Below are 23,598 nucleotides of genomic sequence, written 5' to 3'. Positions count from 1 at the left end.
GCAGGCTGGCATCTGTGGTCACCAGGACCCAGTCCTGAATGCCGAATCTACGGCCCTCGAGAAGATGAGCACTCTGCAACCACCACAGGAGAGACACCCTTGTCCTTGGAGACAGGGTTATCCACTGATGCATCTGAAGATGCGATCCGGACCATTTGTCCAGCAGGTCCCACTGGAATGTTCTTGCGTGGAATCTGCCGAATGGGATTGCTTCGTAGGAAGCCACCATTTTTCCCAGGACCCTTGTGCATTGATGCACTGATACTTGGCCTGGTTTTAGTAGGTTTCTGACTAGCTCGGATAACTCCCTGGCTTTCTGTTCCGGGAGAAACACCTTTTTCTGGACTGTGTCCAGGATCATTCCAAGGAATAGAAGACATGTCGTCGGGATCAGCTGCGATTTTGGGATATTGAGAATCCAACCGTGCTGCACCAGCACTACTTGAGATAGTGCTACTCCGACTACCAACTGTTCCCTGGATCTTGCCCTTATCAGGAGATCGTCCAAGTAAGGGATAATCAAAACTCCTTTCTTTCGAAGGAGTATCATCATTTCGGCCATTACTTTGGTAAAGACCCGGGGCGCCGTGGACAATCCAAACGGCAGCGTCTGAAACTGATAGTGGCAGTTCTGTACCACAAACCTGAGGTACCCTTGATGAGAAGGGTAAATTGGGACATGGAGGTAAGCATCCTTGATGTCCAGAGACACCATAAAATCCCCTTCTTCCAGGTTCGCGATCACTGCTCTGAGTGACTCCATCTTGAATTTGAACCTCTGTATGTAAGTGTTCAAAGAGTTTAGATTTAAAATAGGTCTCACCGAGCCGTCAGGCTTCGGTACCACAAACAGTGTGGAATAATACCCCTTTCCCTGTTGCAGGAGGGGTACCTTGATTATCACCCGCTGGGAATACAGCTTGTGAATGGCTTCCAATACCGCCTCCCTGTCGGAGGGAGACGTCGGTAAAGCAGACTTTAGGAAACGGCGAGGGGGAGACGTCTCGAATTCCAATTTGTACCCCTGAGATACCACTTGAAGGATCCAGGGGTCCACTTGTGAGTGAGCCCACTGCGCGCTGAAATTCTTGAGACGGGCCCCTACCGTACCAGAGTCCGCTTGTAAAGCCCCAGCGTCATGCTGAGGACTTGGCAGAAGCGGGAGAGGGCTTCTGTTCCTGGGAACTGGCTGTCTGCTGCAGCCTTTTTCCTCTTCCTCAGCCACGGGGCAGAAAGGAGGAGCCTTTTGCCCTCTTACCCTTATGGGGCCGAAAGGACTGCGCCTGATAATACGGCGTCTTCTTATGTTGAGAGGCTACCTGGGGTAAAAATGTGGATTTCCCAGCAATCGCCGTGGCCACAAGGTCTGATAGACCTACCCCAAATAACTCCTCCCCTTTATAAGGTAATACTTCCATATGCCTTTTGGAATCCGCATCACCTGACCACTGCCGCGTCCATAACCCCCTTCTGGCAGAAATGGACAGCGCACTTACTCTTGATGCCAGTCGGCAAATATCCCTCTGTGCATCACGCATATATAAAAATGCATCTTTTAAATGCTCTATAGTCAGTAATATACTATCCCTATCCAGGGTATCAATATTGTCAGTCAGGGAATCCGACCAAGCCACCCCAGCACTGCACATCCAGGCTGAGGCGATTGCTGGTCGCAGTATAACACCAGTATGTGTGTATATACATTTTAGGATATTCTCCTGCTTTCTGTCAGCAGGTTCCTTAAGGGCGGCCGTATCAGGAGACGGTAGTGCCACTTGTTTTGACAAGCGTGTGAGCGCTTTATACACCCTAGGGGGTGTTTCCCAACGTGCCCTATCCTCTGGCGGGAAAGGGTATGATGCCAATAACTTTTTAGGAATTATCATTTTTTTATCGGGGGAAACCCACGCTTCATCACACACTTCATTTAATTCATCAGATGCAGGAAAAACTACGGGTAGTTTTTTCTCACCAAACATAATACCCTTTTTAGTGGTACTTGTACTATCAGAAATGTGTAAAACATCTTTCATTGCCTCAATCATGTAATGTGTGGCCCTACTGGAAGTCACATTTGTCTCTTCACCGTCGACACTGGAGTCAGTATCCGTGTCGGCGTCTGTATCTGCAATCTGAGGTAACGGGCGTTTTAGAGCCCCTGATGGCCTTTGAGACGCCTGGACAGGCACAAGCTGAGTAGCCGGCTGTCTCATGTCATCAACTGTCTTTTGTAAAGAGCTGACACTATCACGTAAGTCCTTCCATAAGTTCATCCACTCAGGTGTCGACTCCCTAGGGGGTGACATCACCATTACCGGCAATTGCTCCGCCTCCACATCATTTTCCTCCTCATACATGTCGACACAATCGTACCAACACACAGCCCACACACAGGGAATGCTCTGATAGAGGACAGGACCCCACTAGCCCTTTGGGGAGACAGAGGGAGAGTATGCCAGCACACACCAGAGCGCTATATATATATATATATATATATATATAGGGATAACCTTATATAAGTGTTTTTCCCCTTATAGCTGCTGTTATGTTAATACTGCGCCCAATTAGTGCCCCCCTCTCTTGTTTTACCCTTTTCTGTAGTGCAGGACTGCAGGGGAGAGTGTCAGGGAGACGTCCTTCCAGCAGAGCTGTGAGGGAAAATGGCGCCTGTGTGCTGAGGAGATAGGCTCCGCCCCCTTCTCGGCGGACTTTTCTCCCGCTTTTTGCTGTATTCTGGCAGGGGTTAAAATACATCCATATAGCCCTGGGGACTATATGTGAGGTATTTTCGCCAGCCAAGGTGTTTTTATTGCTACTCAGGGCGCCCCCCCCCCAGCGCCCTGCACCCTCAGTGACCGGAGTGTGAAGTGTGCCTGAGGAGCAATGGCGCACAGCTGCAGTGCTGTGCGCTACCTTGGTGAAGACTGATGTCTTCTGCCGCCGATTTTCCGGACCTCTTCTTGCTTCTGGCTCTGTAAGGGGGCCGGCGGCGCGGCTCTGGGACCGGACTCCGAGGCTGGGCCTGTGTTCGGTCCCTCTGGAGCTAATGGTGTCCAGTAGCCAAGAAGCCCAAGCTGGCTGCAAGCAGGCAGGTTCGCTTCTTCTCCCCCTTAGTCCCTCGATGCAGTGAGCCTGTTGCCAGCAGGTCTCACTGAAAATAAAAAACCTAAAACTAAACTTTTTCTTAGAAACTCAGGAGAGTCCTAGAATGCACCCTTCTCGGCCGGGCACAAAAATCTAACAGAGGTTTGGAGGAGAGTCATAGGGGGAGGAGCCAGTGCACACCAGGTAGTCCTAAAGCTTTACTTTTGTGCCCAGTCTCCTGCGGAGCTGCTATTCCCCATGGTCCTTACGGAGTTCCCAGCATCCACTAGGACGTCAGAGAAAACAATATTCTTTCAATTTTGACAAGGCTATCAGCCCCCCATCCGCAGCTCTTGGATGGGGGGGGGGGGGGGGACAGCCTCGGGCTTCACCCCTGGCCCTTGGGTGGCTGGGGGGGGGGACCCCTTGATTGAAGGGGTCCCCACTCCCCCAGGGTACCCCGGCCAGGGGTGACTAGCTGGATATTTAATGCCACGGCCGCAAGGCACTGTATAAAAGTGACCCCCGGCTGTGGCATTATCTGTTCAGCTAGTGGAGCCCGATGCTGGTGTAAAAAATACGGGGGACCCCTACTCTTTTTGTCCCCCGTTTTTTTTGCACCAGCACCAGGCGCAGAGCCCGGTGCTGGTTTTAAAAATACGGGGGATCCCCTGTCCAATTTTTCCCCGGATTTTTAGAACCAGGACCAGCTCGAAGAGCCCGAGGCTGGTTATGCTTTGGAGGGGGGACCCCACGCCATTTCTTTTCGGGTTTTTTCCCCGTTTTTTTTAAATCGCGGCAAAATCCGTCAAATCGGCCGTTTTTCGCCCGCGGGACTGTCGAATCCGTTTTCCATTGAATATGGTGAATTTCGGCAACCACTTGCCGAAATTGGACGGTCGAATTGTGTCTAATTTAAAAAACGGCGATAATTTGCCGCGATTCGCCGCTAATTGCATATACCCCTATATAGCTTTGCCCCAAGATTGCTGCATTCTGATCTGGTGTTGTTAATGCCCCGGTGTCGACTGGAATTCCGTCTTTTGTGTGCACCCCGGTGACTTGTGTGTTGTCAGCTATGGAGGAGGACGCAATGGATGCCCCTTCCAGACGCTATACAAGGTGTGTATTGCCAGGCTTTGGTTGGCAACAGAAGCTCCCACATTCCAATCCTGGATGTCGCTTGTTAATGATACGGCCTCTCACGAGAAATATGTATACCTAGCCAGGAAAGCAAGGAAAAAATATCATGACTTATGGGGTAGATGGCTTGAGTCCCCATACTCAACAAGCCGGAATGTCTGAATAATCGCCACTGTGTGTTTAATACTTAGATATGTGGAGGTTTGCGGTACGTGCTAGTAGGTTTGTGTGGATTTATAGTAGCTAGATCTCCATTGGGACAGTCGCCTTTTCTTCTTAAATGTGTTTTCTGTAACCTGCGACCAGCCACTCCTCTGCCCGTGCTTGCTGCCTTGTATTGTAGTGCACAGTTGTGCTTCGTGGCAAGTGACATATATATGTAATGTACTTCAGCAGCCAATGATGACTTGTAATGTTTTACGTTGATTTCTGTTTGTTAATCTCCGTATATAAGCCTGCACATCTCCAATGCTATTTTTGGAAATTACTAGTGTTGGGAATCTGCGCATTCCCCTAGTTTCAGTACCGTATTGTAGTCAACGGTTTGTTTTTTGTTTATTTGAAAAAGTAAAAACAATAAAAGATTATTGAATTTAAAAAAAAAAAAAAGTATTTTTTCAGAGAAACTCAGTAGAGCTCCCCTGCAGTGCACCCAGTCTCCTCTGGGCACACAATCTAACGGAGGTCTGGAGGAGGGGCATAGAGGGAGGAGCCAGTGCACACCCATCTAAAGTCTTTAGAGTGCCCATGTCTCCTGCGGAGCCCATCTATACCCCATGGTCCTTACGGAGTCCCCAGCATCCTCTAGGACGTAAGAGAAATACACAATAAGTATATCTTGTGAAACACCTATATTAAGTAATAATCGTGACGCACTTAGCCCCCTCAGGTTACAGAATATAGGGATCGCAATCTGAGTGAGATACACGAAATGGAGGTCACACAGCAGCTATATGCACACACACAGTCACATTGTACAATGCAGAAATTATGACATGCAAGATAACTGCACTGGACTAGCAATACAGAGTAATACTAAGTATAGCTATACACTCAATAGATATAACAAAGCACAGTAAAGACTGGATGTATATCACAGGGTACTTGTACTAAATAACCCTGACTAAATGCACTTTTTCTTAACTAACACTGTCAATAGAGTGTCCTGTAAAATGTACAGCGCTGACATGCAGGCGGCTTTACAGAGGAGGATTTGCCCAAATAGTCCCAGGATCAGCTCAGCTTGTCCTAATGGCGCCCAAACGCTGACAGGGAGTGAAAGAGAGAGAGAGAGATATGCAGCTCCAGGGCGGGAACATTTACTCTAAATGGCGCCCTGGGTCTGGGGGAGGGGCTACAGGTCAGAGCCTTATCCCCTTGCTGGACTACACCACCGGGTACTGTGGGCCTTAGCAAACGGATTTTTGAGAGAATCCGACCTGCGCCCTTGCCCTGGTGGTCTAGTGGGGTCCCTGTACTGCCACAGCGTCCCCGGCCGCGCCGGATCGCGGTTTACAGCGGGTTCCGCCTGGGGGACCCACTTACCTCCTCCCTGAATGCGGCCACCAGGGCGCCGTAAGTACTCCGCCGTAAGTACCCGGCAACCAGGGCGCTGGAGTATACAGCGCCGCTGGGGGAAGTGATGGAGCTGCAGCAGGAGATGTCTGACTGACATCTAACACTCACAGTGTCTCTGCTACAGCCCCTGAAGTCTTCATTTTTCACTTAAAAAAGCTCTTCTCAGGGCTGCTGGAGCAGCCCACCTGTTGTATGCCTGCACTGCATGGCACCAACTACAAAACTTAGCTCCTGTGCACAGAGGCGGGGTTAAAGAGGAGGCGGCGCTATGTATTCAGGGAACAGTCAAAGCTTTTAGCCTGTTGGTGCCTCAGATGAAGATCCTACTCTACACCCCCAATGTGTACCCCGCAGCAGAAATGCAGGATATAAGACCAACCCTCAGAAAACCCTGCTCCATCTCATCTTCCATACATATTATAGAAGCAAACCTACCATTTTTCTTACACCAGAGCAAAATAAAAGATTTTGATATTCATAGAACCTACACCTCCTACACGTTCCAACCCCAAACAAACAAAATCCCCTCATATGTCTTTAAATAAGATTTTACTCACCGGTAAATCTATTTCTCGTAGTCCGTAGTGGATGCTGGGGACTCCGTAAGGACCATGGGGAATAGACGGGCTCCGCAGGAGACTGGGCACTCTAAGAAAGATTTAGTACTACTGGTGTGCACTGGCTCCTCCCTCTATGCCCCTCCTCCAGACCTCAGTTAAAGAATCTGTGCCCGGAAGAGCTGACATTATAAGGAAAGGATTTTGGAATCCAGGGTAAGACTCATACCAGCCACACCAATCACACCGTATAACTTGTGATAAACTTACCCTGTCAACAGTATGAACAACAACAGAGCATCAACAATGAATGCCCACATAACATAACCCTTTATTAAGCAATCACTATGTACACGTATTGCAGAAAATCCGTACTTGGGACGGGCGCCCAGCATCCACTACTGACTACGAGAAATAGATTTACCGGTGAGTAAAATCTTATTTTCTCTAACGTCCTAGTGGATGCTGGGGACTCCGTAAGGACCATGGGGATTATACCAAAGCTCCCAAACGGGCGGGAGAGTGCGGATGACTCTGCAGCACCGAATGGGCAAACACAAGGTCCTCCTCAGCCAGGGAATCAAACTTGTAGAACTTAGCAAATGTGTTTGTACCCGACCAAGTAGCTGCTCGGCAAAGCTGTAATGCCGAGACCCCTCGGGCAGCCGCCCAAGAAGAGCCCACCTTCCTAGTGGAATGGGCTTTCACTGACTTTGGATGCGGCAAACCAGCCGCAGAAGGAGCCTGCTGAATCGTGCTACAGATCCAGCGAGCAATGGTTTGCTTTGAAGCAGGAGCACCCAGCTTGTTGGATGCATACAGGATAAACAGCGAGTCAGTCTTCCTGACTCCAGCCGTCCTGGCTACATAGATCTTCAAAGCCCTGACTACATCAAGCAACTTGGAATCCTCCAAGTCACGAGTAGCCGCAGGCACCACAATAGGTTGGTTCAAATGAAAAGATGACACCACCTTCGGCAGAAATTGCGGACGAGTCCGTAATTCTGCCCTGTCCATATGGAAAACCAGATAGGGGCTTTTACATGACAAAGCCGCCAATTCTGACACCAGCCTAGCCAAAGCTAAGGCCAATAACATGACCACCTTCCACGTGAGAAACTTTAGCTCCACGGTCTTAAGTGGCTCAAACCAGTGGGATTTCAGGAAACCCAACACCACGTTGAGATCCCAAGGTGCCACTGGTGGCACAAAAGGGGGCTGAATATGCAGCACTCCCTTAACAAACGTCTGGACTTCAGGAAGAGAAGCCAGTTCCTTTTGAAAGAAAATGGATAGGGTCGAAATCTGGACCTTCATGGACCCCAACTTCAGGCCCATAGTCACTCCAGACTGTAGGAAGTGCAGGAACCGACCCAGCTGGAATTCCTCTGTAGGGGCCTTCCTGGCCTCACACCAGGCAACATATTTTCGCCATATACGGTGATAGTGTCTTGCTGTCACGTCCTTCCTAGCCTTTATCAGCGTAGGAATAACTTCCTCCGGAATGCCTTTTTCCGCTAGGATCCTGCGTTCAACCGTCATGCCGTCAAACGCAGCCGCGATAAGTCTTGGAACAGACAGGGCCCCTGTTGCAACAGGTCCTGTCTGAGAGGCAGAGGCCACGGGTCCTCTGTGAGCATTTCTTGCAGTTCCGGGTACCAAGTCCTTCTTGGCCAATCCGGAACAATGAGTATTGTTCTCACACCTCTTCTTCTTACGATTTTCTCAGCACCTTGGGTATGAGAGGAAGAGGAGGAAACACATAGACCGACTGGAACACCCACGGTGTTACCAGTGCGTCCACAGCTATCGCCTGAGGGTCTCTTGACCTGGCGCAATACCTTTGTAGCTTTTTGTTGAGACGGGACGCCATCATGTCTACCTGTGGCAGTTCCCATCGATTTGTAATCTGAGTGAAGAAGTCCCCATTCTCCCGGGTGGAGGTCGTGCCTGCTGAGGAAGTCTGCTTCCCAGTTGTCCACTCCCGGAAATGAACACTGCTGACAGTGCTTGCACGTGATTCTCCGCCCAACGAAGAATCCTGGTGGCTTCCGCCATCGCCACTCTGCTTCTTGTGCCGCCCTGGCGGTTTACATGAGCCACTGCGGTGATGTTGTCTGACTGGATCAGCACCGGTTGGTTTCGAAGCAGAGGCTCCGCTTGACTCAGGGCGTTGTATATGGCCCTTAGTTCCAGGATATTTATGTGCAGACAAGCCTCCTGACTTGACCACAACCCTTGGAAGTTTCTTCCCTGAGTGACTGCCCCCCACCCTCGGAGGCTCGCATCCGTGGTCACCAGGACCCAGTCCTGTATGCCGAACCTGCGGCCCTCGAGAAGGTGAGCACTCTGCAGCCACCACAGAAGAGACACCCTGGCCCTCGGGGACAGGGTGATCAGCCGATACATCTGAAGATGCGATCCGGACCACTTGTCCAACAGATCCCATTGAAAGATCCTCGCATGGAACCTGCCGAAGGGAATGGCTTTGTATGATGCCACCATCTTTCCCAGGACTCGCGTGCAGCGATGCACCGACACCTGTTTCGGTCTTAAGAGGTCTCTGACTAGAGTCACGAGCTCTTGAGCCTTCTCCGCCGGGAGAAATACCTTCTTCTGGTCCGTGTCCAGAATCATGCCCAGAAAAGGCAGACGCGTTGTAGGAATCAGCTGCGACTTTGGGATATTCAGAATCCAGCCGTGCTGTTGCAACACTTCCTGAGAGTGTGCTACGCTGATTAGCAACTGCTCTCTGGACCTCACCTTTATGAGGAGATCGTCCAAGTATGGGATAATTGTGACTCCTTGCTTTCGAAGGAGCACCATCATTTCTGCCATTACCTTGGTAAATATTCTCGGTGCCGTGGAGAGCCCAAACGGCAACGTCTGGAATTGGTAATGACAGTCCTGTACCACAAATCTGAGGTACTCCTGATGAGGTGGATAAATGGGGACATGCAAATAAGCATCCTTGATGTCCAGAGACACCATAAAATCCCCCTCTTCCAGGCTTGCAATGACCGCTCTGAGCGATTCCATTTTGAACTTGAATCTTTTCAGATAAATGTTCAGGGACTTTAAATTCAATATGGGTCTGACCGAACCGTCCGGTTTCGGTACCACAAACCTTGTGGAATAGTATCCTCTTCCCTGTTGAAGGAGGGGAACCTTTACCACCACCTGCTGGAGATATAACTTGTGAATTGCCTCTAACACTACTTCCCGTTCCATGGGGGAAGCTGGCAGGGCCGATTTGAGGTAACGGTGAGGGGGCATCACTTCGAATTCCAGCTTGTATCCCTGAGACACAATCTGTATAGCCCAGGGATCCACCTGTGAGCGAACCCACTGGTGGCTGAAATTTCGGAGACGCGCCCCCCACCGCTCCTGGCTCCTGTGGAGCCCCAGCGTCATGCGGTGGATTTAGTGGAAGCCGGGGAGGACTTCTGTTCCTGGGAACTAGCTGTATGGTGCAGCTTCTTTCCTCTACCCCTGCCTCTGGCAAGAAAGGACGCACCTCTGACCTTCTTGCTTCTTTGTGATCGAAAGGACTGCATTTGGTAATACGGTGCTTTCTTAGGCTGTGAGGGAATATATGGCAAAAAGTTTGACTTCCCAGCCGTAGCTGTGGAAACTTGGTCCGAGAGACCGTCCCCAAACAATTCCTCACCCTTGTAAGGTAACACCTCCATGTGCTTTTTGGAGTCAGCATCACCTGTCCATTGCCGAGTCCACAGGACCCTTCTGGCAGAAATTGACATTGCATTTATTCTAGAGCCCAGTAGGCAAATGTCCCTCTGGGCATCCCTCATATATAGGACAGCGTCTTTTATATGCCCCAGGGTCAGTAAAATGGTATCCTTGTCTAAGGTATCCATTTCCTCAGACAGATTATCTATCCATGCTGCTACAGCACTACACATCCAGGCCGACGCAATTGCCGGCCTCAGTAGAGTACCTGAATGTGTATAAACAGACTTCAGGATACTTTCCTGCTTCCTATCTGCAAGATCCTTCAGGGCGGCCGTATCCTGTGACGGCAGGGCCACCTTCTTAGATAAGCGTGTCAGAGCTTTATCTACCCTAGGGGAGGATTCCCAGTGCATCCTGTCCGTTGGCGGGAAAGGGTACGCCATAAGTAACCTTTTGGAAATCAGCACTTTCTTATCGGGGGAATCCCACGCTTTCTCACATAATTCATTTAACTCATGTGAAGGGGGAAAAGTCACCTCTTGCTTTTTCTCCCCATACATATAAACCCTCTTGTCAGGGACAGGGTTTACCTCCGATATGTGTAAAACATCCTTCATTGCTATAATCATGTAGCGGATGGCTTTAGCCATTTTAGGCTGCAATTTTGCATCATCGTCATCGACACTGGAGTCAGAATCCGTGTCGATATCTGTGTCAACAATTTTGGATAGTGGGCGCTTCTGAGACCCTGACAGCCTCTGCGCTGTAGGATCAGGCATGGGCTGAGACCCCGACTGTCCCAAGGCATCAGCTTTATCCAACCTTTTATGTAGGGAGTTTACATTATCATTTAACACCTTCCACATATCCATCCAATCAGGTGTCGGCGCCGTCGGCGGAGACGTCATTCATCGGCACTTGCTCTGCCTCCACATAGCCCTCTTCGTCAAACATGTCGACACACGCGTACCGACACACCACACACACAGGGGATGCTCTATATGAGGACAGGACCCCCACAAGGCCTTTTGGAGAGACAGAGAGAGAGTATGCCAGCACACACCCCAGCGCTATATGACCCAGGAATCACACAGTAACTTAGTGTTCACCCAGTAGCTGCTGTATATATAATTAATGCGCTAAATTTATGTGCCCCCCCCCTCTCTTTTTACCCTTTCTACCGTGAGTCTGCAGGGGAGAGCCTGGGGAGCTTCCTCTCAGCGGAGCTGTGGAGAGAAAATGGCGCTGGTGAGTGCTGAGGAAGAAGGCCCCGCCCCCTCAGCGGCGGGCTTCTGTCCCGCGATTTTGTGTAAAATTAATGGCGGGGGCTCATGCATATAACAGTGTCCAACTGTATATATGTTGCTTTTGCCAGGAGGTACTTAATTGCTGCCCAGGGCGCCTTCCCCTGCGCCCTGCACCCTACAGTGACCGGAGTGTGTGGGTGTAATGTGGGAGCACTGCAGCTGTGCGCTACCTCATATGAAGACAGGAGTCTTCTGCCGCCGATTTTCACGTCTTCTTGCTTCAACCCGCCGGCTTCTGTCTTCTGGCTCTGCGACAGGGACGGCGGCGCGGCTCCGGGAACGGACGACAAGGTCAGGTTCCTGTGTTCGATCCCTCTGGAGCTAATGGTGTCCAGTAGCCTAAGAAGCGCAACCTAGCCGCAGTTAGTAGGTTTGCTTCTCTCCCCTCAGTCCCACGTAGCAGAGAGTCTGTTGCCAGCAGAAGCTCTCTGAAAATAAAAAACCTAACTAAAATACTTTCTTATTAGCAAGCTCAGGAGAGCTCACTAAAATGCACCCAGCTCTGTCCAGGCACAGATTCTAACTGAGGTCTGGAGGAGGGGCATAGAGGGAGGAGCCAGTGCACACCAGTAGTACTAAATCTTTCTTAGAGTGCCCAGTCTCCTGCAGAGCCCGTCTATTCCCCATGGTCCTTACGGAGTCCCCAGCATCCACTAGGACGTTAGAGAAAGATTCTTTAAAACCACATCTTGCAATTCATTTACGGCAAGTGTTGCCCCAGAGTCCACTTTCCGATACTCCATCAATCATTTCAAGGAATAGGCCCTGGAAATACCCAACCTTAATCATTAGTATACCGCAGGTGGTCTAGCTCAATGCATCCTCTGAAATTGTGTCAGGACAGATACAGTAGTATCTGGATTCTTATGTCAGGACTGATAGGATCTGGATTCTTATTTAAGAAGAGTATTAGAAGATGTTCTTCCCTTTCTCTGGCTCTCTTGCCCTCTATGCCCACAAACAACTTTATCCCACCTAATTATCTCTCAGTTCCTCATACTTTAGGACAGTGCCTAAAAATTTCATTAACTAGCCCCTCATCCCTCCCGAATATTACCTTTTTTGTATAAACTGCATTCTGTCCCTAACAGAACCTCTATCACCGTAGCTCCCTAGCTGGCAAGCAGATACTTAAAATTAGACCACTAGGGCCTTGGCCTGCATTTGTTAAACATGCATTTTAAGGATGTCATTTCAAGGGATGCAGTTAAAATTGGAGTTTGAACTGGATTTGGCCAAATATTGCAGCTCAGGATCATTATGTGGCCTCTTCTCACCTCTGCCATGATAAACACCACTACGAGGCCTACTACCCCTCCAGCTGAGAACATCAGGATTGCCCCTGGACCTACATCTCAAGGTGAGCAGGAAGGAGAGACCAGGACATTTATAATTTTATCAAAATAATATGTTATAATATGTTTTGGTTACCTGCAAATGTGTTTTTATTTATTTATTTATTTCTCTTTCTTACAACATACTTCCACTATCTCATGTGTTATGCCTGTAATGTGTACCTCCACTGATTGCACACCCTGCCAGCAACAACCTACGCAGTGCACCCCAGATGGTTGCCTTGGATGGTTCCTCCACGGGCAGGATGTACTTCATGTGTTAGTTTTCCCTTATATGCATTGGGCACTTGTATGGCTCTCCACCCACAGTCTAACCTTCGTAGTGTGCCCAACATGGCTGACTCATCTGGTACACTTGTGAGTGGGATGAAAAATACATGGACCTATTTTGTTAGGAACCTACTTTGAGCTTTAGGATGCTATAATCACCCCCATTTTGCCTCATCTCTTCTACGGGTAGACTATTCCACCTCCTACTCAGTGCTCCCAAGATGGCTGGTAACTTGTAACTTCTGAGGGTGGAATACACAACCCATGGAAGCTATTAGCCAAAATGCCTACACCAATCCTGCATTATGCTTAATGTGCGCTCTACGTTATCTCTTTTAGGTCTTCGTGGCTTGTCTATTGCTATGTCACTTAAATCTTCTATATTATGTGCATTGATTTTGAGGCCAGTAAAGTGCCTCGAGTCCTGCTGGAGAAAGAGCGCTATATTATATACACACACTATATATATATATATATATATATATATATATATATATATATATATATATATATATATATATATATATATATATATATATATATATATATTATATACATACATACATATGCACACACATATATATGTATAAAAAGGCTAACACCACTGACTCATCGCAAATCTCCTGGGCCATAAGGCTGGCCTGCCTTGCCAGTTGCATAGCAATCCATTATTCAAATAGAGGAGCCACACCCAGCAATATTTGACAGTGTTAAGGGGTGGCTGTCAGTTAATGTGGCTCCCCTATTTGAATAATGAACCGCTCTGCAACTGCCACTGGCAAGGAAGTCCAGGAACAGAGCATTGTGTCCATCCGTCCCCCCCCTACATGACTTGGTATCGCCGGCACCATGCATTCTGTATAGCCCAGGCTGGATGGGCTATCTTAACTGTCCTTTGCGAGGGAGAAAATCCCAATAATCATCTCACCCCTTTAAACCCCTTTGTGGGGGGAATTTTGAAAAATCCCATCTTAGTGGGTGCCTACGTCACAAAAGCAAGCTACTGTCCAAATGTCAAGTTCTTAGTCCTTATGGTTCTGAAGATTTTGTGACTCGTCAGTGGTATTTGCCTAAAATAAAATGAGGACATGCAAAACTCACATGGGTTTTTGCATCATAGTTTTGTGGCAGCGATCATGATCATAAGTAGACAGGACTGCAAACAATGCATATTCTTCAAGAACTTTGGGTCAGGCCATAGATATAAAATACCATCCTACTCTTCGGAATTGTGGAGTTCCAATCTTTACATCTGAAAATTAGCATATACTCATGCTGCTGCAATTTAATTATATTCATGTTCTGCTGCTGAATATTACAATTCAATACGCTATACGCTTCTTGAGGAAGCCATCCAATCAGCCCACTCTAAACAAAAGGTGTCGAGAGCAGTAAACTGCAAAATTATCGGACCGCAGACCAGACTGCTGCAAGGAAACGCACACACATACTACAAAACACAGTTGTATGTCACAAACAAACACAGAACTTCATGTATCCCTCCAACCTGTTCTACTCTCAGATACCTTTGGGGCCATAGAGCTTATGCCCACTTATGCTCATTAGATCAATCTTCATTTGGTTCACATTTAATGGAATTTTGCCAACAGCTTGAGCAGCATCTGTGTGAAAAAAAATCTTTCGAGAACTACAGAGATGACCTGAAGAGAAAACAGAAAAATAGCTAGGAATGTAAGGTTTCATCTCTAATTATTTCCATCAAGGTTATACAGAAAGTAAAAAAAACTGTCAACACAAAAAAAAAGTCTGCATATTTAGGCTACATAAAATAGTGGCTATTTATATACATACACATCAGATATACATGCTGTACAGAATTCTTGGCTGGACAAATCCCAGGAGACAAGTAGCCACTGTATCTACAAACATTTTGATGCCTAAACTTTGGGAGTAATTTCTATTAATGACAATTTAATGAAAATTAACTCTACCACTTAACATACTTAGACATAAGAACTTACATGTAGTATATTAATTTCTTTGAAAACTATTTAATTTCTACACCAATTTTGCATGTCCGATAGGTCAGCTCTTTTACATGATATATTGACATTCAGCAAAAATGGCTTCTGTTAAATTACACTACACTGGGGTTTTTTCCCACAGAATAAATCAGAGAATTCTATTTAGATACACAGATGAATATACCAAATAAAATGGGCAATTTGGCTGATGATGTAACATGTAAGGACTACAAAAACAAACAACACTAAAACATGAAATATATTTAATAAGCTAGACAAGTAAAAGATAGCTTAAAAATATATACGAAGGGAATACATTTATATATCCTTTTCAGAACAGAAGAGACCAACCTACTAGACTGCCTGTTGAATCTTTCCTATCCTCCCTTATAGCAAGTCTTTATATAAGGGGGATAGGATCCAAAAGTCAGTAGACTTTAAGGATCAACAGGAAACAAATAAGGAAGAAGATTAGCATTTTGATATAAATAGAATTGACTGCTCCTGGAATTTGTCCTGTCCTCCTTACAAAATTAGGAAAGCGAAGAAATAAAAAAAAAAAAAATCAGCACAAATCTCTGAAACTTAAAGTTAGCACAAAACATTACCTTATAGTGACAAGCCTACTAGGAGAAGGAAATACCACTTTTTATATTGGTTTTAAATTGTTAACCAAAATAGAAACAAAATTTACCTATGTCATCTATAGGTTGTATCACCCCTATTTCATTGTTCACAGCCATTACTGACACTATGCTTGTGTCTGGCCGGATGGCCTCTTCTAGAACCTAAATATAAAAGGTAACCATTTTTAAGTTAAGACATTAAAAACCAAGATGGTTGGTCATAACTTGGAATAGGATACAAATGGATGACAACATCTACTAGCAACTAGAAGTCTCACCTGTAAGTCCAACAGGCCATTCTTCTGAACAGGAAGGTAAGTGACTTGGAATCCTTCTGCCTCTAATGAGCGGCACGAATCTAGCACACATTTGTGCTCCGTCTGAGTGGTGATAACGTGTCTCTTGCGGGACTTGTAGAATCTAGCAACACCCTTCATGCCATACACAAGAAGAACACCAGCGTAAGGAACAGTTGTGCTCACTTTCTGCAGTGATCTATAGCAGCCAAGCAATCACAGTCTGCTTTGTCTTAGTTGTAATATTGCTGTACTTCAATAACACTGTTGCACCTAAACGCAATGTTCGTATATAAGAACGAGTAGCTCAAATATATAGTTTGACAAAAAACATATGAGAACCATTTGGCCCACCTATTCTGACCTTTTTTTTAAACTGAAATTTAATAACCTCAGACTATTTGCTCCTGTTTATTTCTGATTTAGAACAGGCTTGTGTTTGTCCCAAGTGAATTTAAAATTACCTGGCTGTTTAATTTCTACACTGCAATTTAAATTTCAGTTTAAACACATCCCACCTCTAGATCTCTCCGCACATGTTACATCTGCCCCACCTGCAGTGCAACATGATTTTTCCCAATTGCTAACTAGTGCTTTTAATAGCAAAACATGGGATGTATTTCTATTATTAAAGAGACACATTTATGCAGAGAGTGTAGAGAAAAGTGATTTTCTCTACTGTAACTGCGGGATGGTATCAGTATCCCGGCGCTTGGGATGCCGTTGGTCAGAATACCGACAGCAGCATCCCGATGTGCATAATCCAGCCACCTGGTGGGTAAGTAGTCTAACCCTCCCCATCTTCCCCCCCCCCCTTCCCTCCAATAGCTTAACTCTAAAACCCCCACAGCCTAACCTTAAACCATCCTCCTTTAGTGCTTAACCTAACACCCCCTCCCCAGCCTAACGAGCGAGATGCCAGTATAAGGGATTCTGGTGCCAACATAGTGATCCATGTCAGAACCCTGGCATCGGTCTCCTAACTAGTGTCAGGATTCTGAATGCCAGCATCCCGTACCTGCCTTAACCACTTAACTGGCTAAACCCATCAGAAACAGTTGGGATTTTCAATGATTGAATAAGATCAAGAACATCTATAAAAAAAAATAAAAAAAAATACTAAAAATATATCTATCTATACACACACACCTGTTACATACTTTTTTTAAACACTGTATATGAACTTATTTGAAGTGCACAAACGTGAAATTTAAACACTTTTAACCAATTTAGGACTTGGCCATCTCTTAACAATATTTTTGATCAATTGGAAAATAAGAATTTACTTACCGATAATTCTATTTCTCATAGTCCGTAGTGGATGCTGGGGACTCCGTAAGGACCATGGGGAATAGCGGCTCCGCAGGAGACTGGGCACAAAAGTAAAAGCTTTAGGACTACCTGGTGTGCACTGGCTCCTCCCCCTATGACCCTCCTCCAAGCCTCAGTTAGGATACTGTGCCCGGACGAGCGTACACAATAAGGAAGGATATTGAATCCCGGGTAAGACTCATACCAGCCACACCAATCACACCGTACAACCTGTGATCTGAACCCAGTTAACAGCATGATAACAGAGGAGCCTCTGAAAAGATGGCTCACAACAATAATAACCCGATTTTTGTAACAATAACTATGTACAAGTATTGCAGACAATCCACACTTGGGATGGGCGCCCAGCATCCACTACGGACTATGAGAAATAGAATTATCGGTAAGTAAATTCTTATTTTCTCTAACGTCCTAAGTGGATGCTGGGGACTCCGTAAGGACCATGGGGATTATACCAAAGCTCCCAAACGGGCGGGAGAGTGCGGATGACTCTGCAGCACCGAATGAGAGAACTCCAGGTCCTCCTCAGCCAGGGTATCAAATTTGTAGAATTTAGCAAACGTGTTTGCCCCTGACCAAGTAGCTGCTCGGCAAAGTTGTAAAGCCGAGACCCCTCGGGCAGCCGCCCAAGATGAGCCCACCTTCCTTGTGGAATGGACATTTACAGATTTTGGCTGTGGCAGGCCTGCCACAGAATGTGCAAGCTGAATTGTACTATAAATCCAGCGAGCAATAGTCTGCTTAGAAGCAGGAGCACCCAGCTTGTTGGGTGCATACAGGATAACAGCGAGTCAGATTTTCTGACTCCAGCCGTCCTGGAAACATATATTTTCAGGGCCCTGACAACGTCTAGCAACTTGGAGTCCTCCAAGTCCCTAGTAGCCGCAGGCACCACCATAGGTTGGTTCAGGTGAAACGCTGAAACCACCTTAGGGAGAAACTGAGGACGAGTCCTCAATTCCGCCCTGTCCGAATGGAAAATCAGATAAGGGCTTTTACAGGATAAAGCCGCCAATTCTGACGCGCGCCTGGCACAGGCCAGGGCCAACAGCATGACCACTTTCCATGTGAGATATTTTAACTCCACAGATTTAAGTGGTTCAAACCAATGTGACTTTTGGAACCCAAAAAACTACATTGAGATCCCAAGGTGCCACTGGAGGCACAAAAGGAGGCTGTATATGCAGTACCCCTTTTACAAACGTCTGAACTTCAGGGACTGAAGCTAGTTCTTTTTGGAAGAAAATTGACAGGGCCGAAATTTGAACCTTAATGGACCCCAATTTCAGGCCCACAGACACTCCTGTTTGCAGGAAATGTAGTAATCGACCCATTTGAATTTCCTCCGTCGGGCCTTACTGGCCTCGCACCACGCAACATATTTTCGCCAAATGCGGTGATAATGTTTTTCAGTTACATCCTTCCTGGCTTTGATCAGGATAGGGATGACTTCATCCGGAATGCCTTTTTCCTTCAGGATCCGGCGCTCAACCGCCATGCCGTCAAACGCAGTCGCGGTAAGTCTTGGAACAGACAGGGTCCTTGCTGGAGCAGGTCCCTTCTTAGAGGTAGAGGCCACGGATCCTCCGTGAGCATCTCTTGAAGTTCCGGTTACCAAGTCCTTCTTGGCCAATCCGGAGCCACTAATACAGTGCTTACTCCTCTCCATCTTATAATTCTCAGTACCTTGGGTATGAGATGGCAGAGGAGGGAACACATACCAGAGCGTCTACAGCTATTGCCTGAGGGTCCCTGGACCTGGCGCAATACCTGTCGAGTTTTTCCCAACGGTTTATAATCATGTGGAAGACTTCTGGGTGAAGTCCCCACTCTCCCGGGTGGAGGTCGTATCTGCTGAGGAAGTCTGCTTCCCAGTTGTCCACTCCCGGAATGAATACTGCTGACAGTGCTATCACATGATTTTCCGCCCAGCGAAGAATCCTTGCAGCTTCTGCCATTGCCCTCCTGCTTCTTGTGCCACCCTGTCTGTTTACGTGGGTGACTGCCGTGATGTTGTCCGACTGGATCAACCCCGGCTGACCTTGAAGCAGAGGTCTTACTAAGCTTAGAGCATTGTAAATGGCCCTTAGCTTCAGGATATTATATGAAGTGATGTCTCCAGGCTTGACCATAAGCCCTGGAAATTCCTTCCCTGTGTGACTGCCCCCCCAGCCTCGCAGGCTGGCATCCGTGGTCACCAGGACCCAGTCCTGAATGCCGAATCTGCGGCCCTCTAGAAGATGAGCACACTGCAACCACCACAGGAGAGACACCCTTGTCCTTGGTGACAGGGTTATCCGCTGATGCATCTGAAGATGCGACCCGGACCATTTGTCCAGCAGGTCCCACTGGAAAGTTCTTGCGTGGAATCTGCCGAATGGGATTGCTTCGTAGGAAGCCACCATTTATCCCAGAACCCTTTCATTGATGTACTGAGACTTGGCTCGGTTATAGGAGGTTCCCGACTAGCTCGGATAACTCCCTGACTTTCTCCTCCGGGAGAAACACCTTTTTCTGGACTGTGTCCAGGATCATCCCCTAGGAACAGAAGACGAGTCGTCGGAATCAGCTGCGATTTTGGAATATTGAGAATCCAATCGTGCTGCCGCAACACTACCTGAGATAGTGCTACACCGACCTCCAACTGTTCCCTGGATCTTACCCTTATCAGGGAATCGTCCAAGTAAGGGATAACTATAATTCCCTTCCTTCGAAGGAGTATCATCATTTCGGCCATTACCTTGGTAAAGACCCGGGGTGCCGTGGACCATCCATACGGCAGCGTCTGAACTGATAGTGACAGTTCTGTACCACAAACCTGAGGTACCCTTGGTGAGAAAGGTAAATTGGGACATGAAGGTAAGCATCCTTGATGTCCCGAGACATCATGTAGTCCCCTTCTTCCAGGTTCGCAATCACTGCTCTGAGTGACTGAATCTTGAATTTGAACCTCCGTATGTAAGTGTTCAAGATTTTAGATTTAGAATCGGTCTCACCGAGCCGTCCGGCTTCGGTACCACCACAGTGTGGAATAATACCCCGTTCCCTGTTGCAGGAGGGGTACCTTGATTATCACCTGCTGGGAATACAGCTTGTGAATGGCTTCCAAAACTGCCTCCCTGTCAGAGGGAGACATCGGTAAAGCCGACTTTAGGAAACGGCGAGGGGGAGACGTCTCAAATTCCAATTTGTACCCCTGAGATATCCCTTGAAGGATCGAGGGGTCTACTTGCGAGTGAGCCCACTGCGCGCTGAAATTCATTGAGACGGGCCCCCACCGTGCCTGATTCTGCTTGTAAAGCCCCAGCGTCATACTGAGTGCTTGGCAGAGGCGGGAGAGGGCTTCTGTTCCTGGGAACTGGCTGATTTCTGCAGCCTTTTTCCTCTCCCTCTGTCACGGGGCAGAAATGAGGAACCTTTTGCCCGCTTGCCCACGAAAAGACTGCGCCTGATAATACGGCGTCTTCTTATGTTGAGAGGCGACCTGGGGTACAAACGTGGATTTCCCAGCTGTTGCCGTGGCCACCAGGTCTGAAAGACCGACCCCAAATAACTCCTCCCTTTAATAAGGCAATACTTCCAAATGCCGTTTGGAATCCGCATCACCTGACCACTGTCGTGTCCATAACCCTCTACTGGCAGAAATGGACAACGCACTTAGACTTGATGCCAGTCGGCAAATATTCCGCTGTGCATCACGCATATATAGAAATGCATCTTTTAAATGTTCTATAGGCAATAATATACTGTCCCTATCTAGGGTATCAATATTTTCAGTCAGGGAATCCGACCACACCAACCCAGCACTGCACATCCAGGCTGAGGCGATTGCTGGTCGCAGTATAACACCAGTATGTGTGTAAATACATTTTAGGATACCCTCCTGCTTTCTATCAGCAGGATCCTTAAGGGCGGCCATCTCAGGAGAGGGTAGAGCCCTTGTTCTTACAAGCGTGTGAGCGCTTTATCCACCCTAGGGGATGTTTCCCAACACACCCTAACCTCTGGCGGGAAAGGATATAATGCCAATAACATTTTAGAAATTATCAGTTGTTATCGGGGGAAACCCACGCATCATCACACACCTCATTTAATTTCTCAGATTCAGGAAAACTACAGGTAGTTTTTCCTCACCGAAAATAATACCCCTTTTTGGTGGTACTCGTATTATCAGAAATGTGTAAAACATTTTTCATTGCCTCAATCATGTAACGTGTGGCCCTACTGGAAGTCACATTTGTCTCTTCACCGTCGACACTGGAGTCAGTATCCGTGTCGGCGTCTATATCTGCCATCTGAGGTAACGGGCGCTTTAGAGCCCCTGACGGCCTATGAGACGTCTGGACAGGCACAAGCTGAGTAGCCGGCTGTCTCATGTCAACCACTGTCTTTTATACAGAGCTGACACTGTCACGTAATTCCTTCCAACAGTTCATCCACTCAGGTGTCGACCCCCTAGGGGGTGACATCACTATTACAGGCAATCTGCTCCGTCTCCACATCATTTTTCTCCTCATACATGTCGACACAAACGTACCGACACACAGCACACACACAGGGAATGCTCGGATAGAGGACAGGACCCCACTAGCCCTTTGGGGAGACAGAGGGAGAGTTTGCCAGCACACACCAGAGCGCTATATATATACAGGGATAACCTTATATAAGTGTTTTTCCCCTTATAGCTGCTGTATCTTTAATACTGCGCCTAATTAGTGCCCCCCTCTCTTTTTTAACCCTTACTGTAGTGTAGTGACTGCAGGGGAGAGCCAGAGAGCTTCCCTCCAACGGAGCTGTGAGGGAAAATGGCGCCAGTGTGCTGAGGAGATAAGGCCGCCGAGAAGGGGGCGGAGCCTATCTCCCGTTTTTCTGTGAATTCTGGCAGGGGTTAAATGCATCCATATAGCCCAGGAGCTATATGTGATGTATTTTTAGCAATCTAAGGTGTTTATATTGCGTCTCAGGGCGCCCCCCCCCAGCGCCCTGCACCCTCAGTGACCGGAGTGTGAAGTGTGCTGAGAGCAATGGCGCACAGCTGCGGTGCTGTGTGCTACCTTATTGAAGACAGGACGTCTTCTGCCGCCGATTTTCCGGACCTCTTCAGTTTTCTGGCTCTGTAAGGGGGCCGGCGGCGCGGCTCTGGGACCCATCCATGGCTGGGCCTGTGATCGTCCCTCTGGAGCTAATGTCCAGTAGCCTAAGAAGCCCAATCCACTCTGCACGCAGGTGAGTTCGCTTCTTCTCCCCTTAGTCCCTCGGTGCAGTGAGCCTGTTGCCAGCAGGTCTCACTGAAAATAAAAAACCTAAAACTAAACTTTTCACTAAGCAGCTCAGGAGAGCCACCTAGTGTGCACCCTTCTCGTTCGGGCACAAAAATCTAACTGAGGCTTGGAGGAGGGTCATAGGGGGAGGAGCCAGTGCACACCAGGTAGTCCTAAAGCTTTTACTTTTGTGCCCAGTCTCCTGCGGAGCCGCTATTCCCCATGGTCCTTACGGAGTCCCCAGCATCCACTTAGAACGTTAGAGAAATATTAATAAAGATTACAAAAACAAAACTTTGCTTTTACCTGGTATATTGTGAAATCGATATGGACACACTGAGGGGCAGAGACTCAGCTATGTCCATATGTGCCCAGCGGCCGCTGCACTCTGCAGCCACAGGGTATACAATGGGGGCTGCATGCTGCTGTATCCACATGTCCCCCATGGCTGATGCGACCATACCAGGCAAGTGTACGTTATGGGGTAAAATAAGTGTTACACTGTGCTGGATCTAGCACATTTCACACTTATCTACTAATATATCTTCCCCATAGGCACACTGTCATGGTAACTCCGGCAAAGACGGAAACAAATCCCAGAGTATTGTAAAACTCAGAGGGGTAAATTTACTAAAGTGCAGGTTTTTAGAAGTGGAGATGTTGCCCATAGCAACCAATCAGATTCTACATATTTATCTAGCAACATCTCCATTTCTAAATCCCAACACTTTAGTAAATATACCGCTGATAACGCAACCTGTACAAATTGTAAAGTTACTGCTGGGTAAATACAACGTGAAAACACATTTAAAAAAAAAATGTACATACTTCAGCTTGATACAGTCGCGGTCGCATTTTAATCAACATAAGCTACTTGGGAGTCCAATTCGATCGTTTTGCGAACAAGGTGCATTTTAATGGAAAAAGTTGCACGTAAAGACGGTACTAAGTCACCCCACGGCATGAAGTGACTAGAAGGGGTGTTTAACATGCAGGGAGGCTAGATGTAGGTGGACACACCAGTATATGAGGCACTGTGGGGGTTATCTGTTCCTGGCTACCACCCACACATAGGGGGTAATTCTGAGTTGATCGCAGCAGGAACTTTGTT

At 47.5% G+C, this 23,598-nt stretch overlaps 1 protein-coding gene across 1 annotated transcript in view; it reads right to left on the bottom strand.

Annotated features, from left to right (window-relative positions):
• The window catches only part of NFS1 (NFS1 cysteine desulfurase), a 78,325-nt gene that overhangs the window by 39,616 nt on the left and 15,111 nt on the right, over window positions 1–23,598 (bottom strand). The window contains exons 5-7 of the mRNA XM_063960164.1: window positions 15,877–16,029; window positions 15,667–15,760; window positions 14,514–14,648 (exon numbers count right to left, since the gene is read on the bottom strand). Of these exons, the coding sequence (XP_063816234.1) occupies window positions 14,514–14,648; window positions 15,667–15,760; window positions 15,877–16,029 (382 nt within the window). The remainder of the gene's footprint in view (window positions 1–14,513; window positions 14,649–15,666; window positions 15,761–15,876; window positions 16,030–23,598) is intronic.

This window comes from Pseudophryne corroboree, chromosome 3 (genome assembly GCF_028390025.1).
Source record: "Pseudophryne corroboree isolate aPseCor3 chromosome 3, aPseCor3.hap2, whole genome shotgun sequence".
Lineage (NCBI taxonomy): Eukaryota > Metazoa > Chordata > Amphibia > Anura > Myobatrachidae > Pseudophryne > Pseudophryne corroboree.
The sequence above is the reverse complement of the archived record's forward strand: the minus strand, read 5'-3'. Positions and strand labels throughout refer to the sequence as shown.